The sequence below is a fragment of the Cloeon dipterum genome, chromosome X (genome assembly GCF_949628265.1).
Source record: "Cloeon dipterum chromosome X, ieCloDipt1.1, whole genome shotgun sequence".
Lineage (NCBI taxonomy): Eukaryota > Metazoa > Arthropoda > Insecta > Ephemeroptera > Baetidae > Cloeon > Cloeon dipterum.
The window spans coordinates 19,806,109-19,814,027 of NC_088790.1; the positions used below are offsets into that span (position 1 = coordinate 19,806,109).

General features: G+C 44.2%; 4 protein-coding genes across 4 annotated transcripts; 2 read left to right on the forward strand and 2 right to left on the reverse strand.

The window, feature by feature from the left end:
• Positions 1-174: 174 nt before the first annotated feature.
• On the forward strand, positions 175-967 carry LOC135947385 (histone H2B). Its single transcript, XM_065496225.1, has one exon. The coding sequence runs from the start codon at positions 193-195 to the stop codon at positions 565-567; it is 375 nt and encodes a 124-aa protein (XP_065352297.1). The 5' UTR covers positions 175-192; the 3' UTR covers positions 568-967.
• Positions 968-1,674: 707 nt separating this feature from the next.
• On the reverse strand, positions 1,675-2,672 carry LOC135947382 (histone H3). The gene has a single exon (XM_065496221.1). The coding sequence runs from the start codon at positions 2,664-2,666 to the stop codon at positions 2,256-2,258; it is 411 nt and encodes a 136-aa protein (XP_065352293.1). The 5' UTR covers positions 2,667-2,672; the 3' UTR covers positions 1,675-2,255.
• A 168-nt stretch (positions 2,673-2,840) lies between these two features.
• Positions 2,841-3,268, forward strand: LOC135947387 (histone H4). The gene has a single exon (XM_065496227.1). The coding sequence runs from the start codon at positions 2,876-2,878 to the stop codon at positions 3,185-3,187; it is 312 nt and encodes a 103-aa protein (XP_065352299.1). The 5' UTR covers positions 2,841-2,875; the 3' UTR covers positions 3,188-3,268.
• Positions 3,269-4,942: 1,674 nt separating this feature from the next.
• On the reverse strand, positions 4,943-5,750 carry LOC135945983 (histone H1-III-like). The gene has a single exon (XM_065493953.1). It carries the CDS (start codon positions 5,748-5,750, stop codon positions 5,094-5,096), a length of 657 nt encoding a protein of 218 aa, XP_065350025.1. The 3' UTR covers positions 4,943-5,093.
• Between the last annotated feature and the right edge of the window lie 2,169 nt (positions 5,751-7,919).

The following is a 7,919-nucleotide window of genomic DNA, read 5'->3' on the forward strand; positions in this document are numbered from 1 at the left end:
GTATTTATGCGGCCTGCCGGCGCTCGAGCCGAGTGACGTCACGCCGTAGCACAGCTCCGAACCAACGGGAGGCCGGCGCTGCTGCCATTGGCTCGGGGGTCGGCTCGGCCGTCGCCCCACGTTCGCGACTTATAAGCGCGCGACTAGCAGCGGCAGGCATCAGTTACGTTCGTCAGCTGTACCAGAATCACCATGCCACCCAAGACGTCCGGAAAGGCCGCCAAGAAGTCGGGCAAGGCCCAGAAGAACATCAGCAAGTCCGACAAGAAGGGCAAGAGGAAGCGCAGGAAGGAGTCTTACGCCATCTACATCTACAAGGTGCTGAAGCAGGTGCACCCCGACACCGGCGTGTCGAGCAAGGCGATGAGCATCATGAACTCGTTCGTCAACGACATCTTCGAGCGCATCGCCGCCGAAGCCAGCCGCCTGGCGCACTACAACAAGCGCTCGACCATCACCTCTCGGGAAATCCAGACCGCCGTCCGCCTGCTGCTGCCCGGTGAACTGGCCAAGCACGCCGTGTCTGAGGGCACCAAGGCCGTGACCAAGTACACGAGCTCCAAGTAAGCCGCCTCGACGACCCGCGCGGCTTGCGAAATCGGCCCTTTTCAGGGCCACCCAAATACATCTGACCAAAGTTCATAAGCAATAATTATTATATCCATCTCTTCCTACATGTACATATCTACATTCTTAAATCCCCATCTTTGCTGTGATTGTCTATCCATAATAATTAAGGAACTGCACTGGCTTATCGTCGTAGGTATGTGTAGGTCACGTATCCTTATTTAACAAGGAAATTGAGTCCTGCGTAACAATTGTCTGCTGTAAAAATGCGTTTAGAAAAAAAGCGCATAATTGCTGAAAAATAGAAAAATGCAGTTGCAGGGAGCTTATCCGGATTCCGTAATAAAAAATGCTTTGTTATATTTTTTTGGGTTCTGGATGTGGATGTATGGGGCACAGTTGCCCTGCTGATCCGTAATAAATCGAATTTTGAATCTAATAAAGCGGGTTCTTGCAAACCCTGGGAAGTAGAGATGATCTAAAAATCTAATTTCCACTGGAATTTTCAAGTACTGCTGCACAATTTTATCGTCAATTTTAAATGTTGTCTTGAATTTCGACCTATTCAGAGCAGACGAATGTATGTGGGGCTTAGCAATGCATTATTTCATAAAGGATTTTTAAGTTTTCTAATTAGAGACTAAGTAACATCATTTGATTGAAATTGGTAATTTTGCAGCTAATTTTCTCAAGAATTTACTTTTATTGCGAGGCAAATTATGGCTTCGACCGAATCATAACAGGGATGAGTTCATGTATTGGCAACTAGGATTTTGCATTTTTTGCAGTACCCATCTTTTTGAAATTAAGAAGACCGAAAATGCGAAAATTCTACAAGAATTCAAGATCGTCAGTGCCCACGGCAGGAAACATTCATATTTCAAATTATTTCGGCTGTCGGCGTAGGCACGTCGACCATCGGGAATGGCGGATCAGTGATCAGTTCATCCGCATATTATCGTTATTATGAAAGCTTCATGGCGCTGCATGGGATGACGCTCTTTACCACCAGCCACCAGGTTCCCGCTCAACCGTCGCTTTGTATAGAAAGCATTTTTTAACGGTCACATTCTTGCAGTTGATCAATAAAAATCAGGGTACCAATACCAAATTTTTAAAACCAGGGCTTTGTCGGGTTTAAACCAGGCTAAAAACCCCCCAACAAAACCCACTTTCTTACCCATGGCTCCAATATTTTCATTATCAAAGATAAAAATATTATGCGGGAAGTAGAAAATGGCGTCTTTTGGCCGGTTTATTTAACGCTAAAAAGTAGTGCTGTAATTTTGCGCATTGCAATATTGGGAAGCCCTCTGGGGTATGGGGAGTAAATTTCTTCGTTTATTAAAAATACAGTGAATAGCAAATCTGAATCAGTTAAATCCAATAAAGGCATAATATGCACCAATAAAACCCAGGCGGGTCGGGCAAAATGTAAAGAGCCCGGGTGTTTTGGAACCCTAATATGTACACAAAAATCAACATATGTACATACTGTAGAAAATCATTGCATTGCAGAAGACAGGAAACTTATTCTCAGAAAAATAGTAGCTTATTATATACTAGCTATGTCGTCAATCTAAGAAATTACAAATCAGATCGTGGTTGTATTGTTTTGGTCTTTGACTGGAATAAATTGGGTGGCCCTGAAAAGGGCCGATTTTGCTGAGTGCGCTTACAACGCGAAGTTAAGCACGCTCTCCGCGGATGCGGCGGGCCAGCTGGATGTCCTTGGGCATGATGGTGACGCGCTTGGCGTGGATGGCGCACAGGTTAGTGTCCTCGAACAGGCCGACCAGGTAGGCCTCGCTCGCCTCCTGCAGGGCCATCACGGCCGACGACTGGAAGCGCAGGTCGGTCTTGAAGTCCTGGGCGATCTCACGCACCAGACGCTGGAAGGGCAGCTTGCGGATCAGCAGCTCCGTGCTCTTCTGGTAGCGACGGATCTCACGCAGGGCCACGGTTCCGGGTCTGTAGCGATGGGGCTTCTTGACGCCGCCGGTGGCCGGCGCGCTCTTCCTCGCGGCCTTGGTGGCCAGCTGCTTGCGGGGCGCCTTGCCTCCGGTCGACTTGCGAGCGGTCTGCTTCGTACGGGCCATTGTTGGTCTTCGAGTTGCGAGAAAACGAATGAGTCGATATCGCAAGAGGTGAGTCTATTTATACCGGCCTCGAGGCTCTGGCCCCGCCTCTCGCTACTGGTTGGCTGCCGCTCGGATCGCGTCGCCGGTCGCTCGTCGAGCTATATAAAGACGGCAGCGCCATTCGTTGAAGCACAGTTTCGTCGACACCGTCAACCGAAGCAGCAACCATGACTGGACGTGGAAAGGGAGGCAAGGGACTCGGCAAGGGAGGCGCCAAGCGTCATCGCAAGGTGCTGCGCGACAACATCCAGGGCATCACCAAGCCGGCCATCCGCCGTCTGGCCCGCCGCGGCGGAGTCAAGCGTATCTCCGGCCTCATCTATGAGGAGACCCGCGGCGTGCTCAAGGTGTTCCTTGAGAACGTGATCCGCGACGCCGTCACCTACACAGAGCACGCCAAGAGGAAGACCGTCACCGCCATGGACGTCGTCTACGCCCTCAAGCGCCAGGGCCGCACCCTCTACGGCTTCGGCGGCTAAGCTGTTACCACATCCAACAGCTGAAATCGGCCCTTTTCAGGGCCACCCAAATTTTTCTCGTTTAATGACAAAAGCAAGAACATTTGAACATCACTAACTATCAAAGTTCTTTATTACCTCCTAATTATCAAATCAAATTGAATGACGAATTAACCAAATAGAACAACTTTGCTAAAAACCTTGAATTAATTGAATCCATTCTCAGAGCTAATTAGACTAGTGAAGAACTAATCGAACTGGATCAGATTGTCGACAAATGAACGCCTGATTAATTGTTTCAGTTGTTCCGGCGTCATTTCAGTTATTTCAATGGTGTGATGTAAAACCAAACTGGAATTGTTACGTTTTCCAATTCCAGCGTTATTTTCGTGGGGTGCTGTACACATACATGCATGCTCTACTCATGTTCTCGCTGCTGAAGTGGAACGTGCAACAAAATGGACGATATTCTTGTGTTAAGATACAAAATATAAAAAATTCCCCAGAAGAAACGACGGTAGTAAAAATAGAGTTTTATTTGACCGTCTAGTTTCACGTTAAATTCCAAATTAGTGTAGCTGGTTACCTACATCTCCAAATTTAGTTTTAGGTAACAGTGCTGATTTTGTTCATACTTTTATTACTGTCCTCATCACTAATGATCGACATGTTGCGTGAAATGGTTCCTATTTTATTCCGTGGGACGCTGCCTTATTTAGGCAACGTGACCCGTTCGTCAATTATGCATGTACGCGCATATTTTGTGTAGATATATTTATGTACCTCGAATAAAGTGCAATTTTGCACGACTTTTGCAGCCTATACTTATTTGTATTTTGTAAGTCGTTCCTGTGAACAAATAATTCAATATTACTAAAATCAAAATCATGAGTGCCAATTTTATAAAAAGCAACCGTGCTTAGATATGGGGTACTCACGCTTTCCGATTACTCGCTCTGATGGGAAGATTCAATGTTAATCCCTATCCTAGTGAGAAGTGTGGTGTGAGTTGCGCGAAAATGGTGAGTCTACCATAGATATAAGGGACTAACACTACTTTCCTACTTTCTATTCACACACTTCTCGCTCTGATGGGAACAATCAATGCTAATGCCCTATATCCGAGCGAAAAGTGCGAGAAGGGCGGAAATAGCAAATTTAACATAATGGTTGCAAATGCAGAGAATTTGATGTCGGTAGTGTAAGAGCGTTCAAAGGGAAAGCAAAACTGCTCCCGCTCCTGTCCCGCAATATTTCTCCCGGTTTTGACCCGCCTCCAAGGACTCCCGTGAAAACTCGCCCCTGGTCTTGCCAAAAGTTCTCAATTTCATGTGCACTCCCGGCTCCCGGTCCTTTAAAATGGTATTAATAAAAGTGATTAAGGTGAATAAATTTTTTATAAAAAAAGCGCGTCTATGCAAGTTTCTTTGTATGTAAAATTGTTCTAATTTCTAACTCTCAATTTGCAAGATGTAGCATGCAGCGCATTAAACTAACATTTCAAAAGGTAATTTTTTCAATTTATTATAAAAATAACTATACGGATACGGACTAATTCTATCCATCCAGCACTATGGAACATTACATAGTACGTAAGTGCGCCAAATAATGCTACCTTTATGCTTTCGGAGCCAGATATTATGAAAAAACATAATTTAAAAACAGATGATAGAAATGATTGAAACGAAATATTCGAGTGAACAATTCTGACCAAGCTTTCCCGTCAGTCCCGCTCCGTTATACAGAGCAGGATCCCGCGGTACCGGGAAAATCGAAAGTCCCACTGACTTCTGCTCCCGTAGAACGATCCAACTCATTTAATAAAATAAATTTAGAAAAATTTATGTTGATCATTGCTTTCGTTGCTCTTTAGAAATATTTGGTAGCCCTGAAAAGGGCTGATTTTGGGGGAACTGGTGGAGAAGGCTTAAGCCTTCTTGGCGGCGGCCTTTTTAGGGGCGGCCTTCTTGGCAGCGGGCTTCTTTGCGGCTACCTTCTTGGCCTTGGGGGTCTTGGGCTTGGCAGCGGCGGTCTTGGGCTTCTTGTCCTTCTTAGGAGATTTGGCCTTTTTGACTGCGGCGGGCTTCTTAGCGACCTTTTTCTCGGCGACCACCTTCTTGGGCTTGGCAGCAGCTTTCTTCTCACCAGTGGCCTTCTTGGGTTTCACGACCTTGGTCTTCTTGACCTTCTTCTCGCTAGCGGGCTTCTTGGGCTTTACCACCTTCTCCTTCTTAGGAGCAGCGGTGGTAGCGCTCAACTTGAATGAGCCAGAAGCACCCTTGCCCTTGGTTTGGACAAGTTTGCCAGCGGCGACAGCAGACTTCAGGTACTTACGGATGAAAGGAGCCAATTTCTCGGCGTCGATCTTATAAGTGGCGGCGATGTACTTCTTAATCGCCTGAAGGGAAGAGCCTCCACGTTCCTTCAGGTTCTTGATGGCGGCGTTCACCATCTGAGCCGTCGGGGGGTGAGCAGGCACCACCTTCTTGGCACCCGCAGCCTTGGGGGCCTTGGCCTTCTTGGCCTTGGCCGGGCTGGCGGGAGCAGCAGCAGTAGTAGCGGGAGCGGCAGAGGTATCAGCCATTTTACGTAGAGATTGGTTATGATGTCGACATTACAGAAGCGTTCCCCCTCTTATATACTAACTGTGCGGACCGGGGCGTGCGCACGCCGTTAGCTGCGCGTGGACGAGCTGAAAATTATCTAGAAGTGCTCTCTTCGTGTTTCCCCCCTAACTTCTCGCGCTTACTGCGGGCCGACGGCTGGGTCCCCGGGGCCCCCGATGGTTTTAAAAGATGCACTAGGAGTTGGTCTAGTGGTATTTCTACTTTGGAAACCGTTTCCGTGGCCCTTTCGTGGTTAATTATGTGATTGAATCGGATCAGTAGATGAGAATTTCGTTTTGACGGGCCGAAAAGTATGATTTTTCTGCCGAATCCCGACTGCTAATCGGCATTTTTTGTTTTAAATCGATGCTCTGGTTTTCTATCTTCAGATTAAAACCAATTTCAGTGTTGGCTGCCCGATATTAATGCCTTCCGGAGAGTATCGAGTGCTGTATCCTCGAACATTTTTGCTCACTGCGCTCTAAGCAATTGGCGATAATCGAAACTCTCTATTCGGCCTATAACCAAGTTTTGACTTTTATTTTAACGAATAAAATTAAACAATGTCCACCCAACAATATTCCTTATGAGTGTCGTTGTCGGGATCACAGCGGAAACGGGTTAAAACGGACATTAAAGATTCAAACGCTATGCTCAAGCATGGAGTGGCGCTCGGTTAGCAACAGTAGAGCTGCACAAAGCAGACCTACTTACTCGCAATTTCTCTTTTTCGCTCAACATTTTCCAAAATTCTACTGATAAACGTAAAAAAATACGTGGAATTGGTGACTCGAAAGCTAATTGATGGTTTGATTTAAGATCGCTCTCCTCGAACTAAGGATTTGATCACGCGTTAGCCGTGTGGGCATTCAGAAGTTGATTTCAAACATGCATGACGCAAGCTAACATTTTGTGAGGGACAAACCGATAAATAAAGTCATTCCTCTTAAGTAAATTGTATTGTTTTATTTTTCTATCTGTGCATTTGCCACTCTTGATAATTCTGCAAATACTTGTAGGTAGTTTAAATTAGGATTTACCCCGTAGCTAGTTGTTTCGCAACTCGTTGTTGCAAAAATACATTATTTTATTCAAAGAGGATTCACACATTTAAATTGCCAAATTCGCTGCTGGAGAGGTTCTGAATTAAAGCTCTCTGACACGACACACGACTGCAGAAATAGTAAACCTCCACAGCACATGAAAGCTATTTTTGCCAACGTTGCTCTGAAGTGCCGCACATTCATTGCGGGAGGCTGGGCCTCTCATAACTCGTGCACACAATTGAAGGCCTGCGTTTGCGATCATTTAATTGGGTGGCGAATCTATCGCTCCCTCGTGACCTATAAAGAGCAATTTTCCGCAAGTATTTTATTTTAAACAAACACGATTTTAAATTAATAAAAAAAACTTGCAATAACATATTTGTGTCGCGTACAGTGTTATCTATTTTTAGATTCGTTTCTAATTATAACTTACAATACAGAACAAGATGAAGGTATTTAAATGTAATTTAAAATCCATTTAGCTGTTTTTAATTTTAAATGTTTTGGTTATATAACTATGTACTTTTTGTACTGCGTACTTCACTGATTTTCTGACAGATTCTTTTAAATAAAGTTTCGTATGATTGACTGTGGCAAATTATTTGTTCTTTTACCCCAAAATTATATATTTTCTACTAACACACGATTTAGAAAGGACAAAAATGTTAAAACTCAAAATAATTTAAATGAAGTGAAAAAGTTCTTGACCACAAATGATTTTAAAATTTAATTTAAAGAATATGTGAAAACGACGTTATCAGCACATTAATTGTGATTGTTGACCGTTTAATGAGCATAATTTTAAATTAGGTATATATTGTACTAGTTTCTAAAAACTAATAAAACGCATGTTCAGCCAAATCAAAAAATGATGTTTAGTTGCAAAATGCTGTTTTATTTTTCCCGTCTCTTTTCGGGAACTTCTTTTTACATCAATTTTATTCCACGGACATCTCTTGTTAGTTGGAGCACCTATAAAAATGATTTGAAAAAGCGTGTTTGTTTCCATATTTTCACAGTTGTTGTTGGATAAATATATCTTAAATATTTTGAATGAACGAGAGGATGACGTTCAAATTGCTATTTCAAAAATCATTTTCA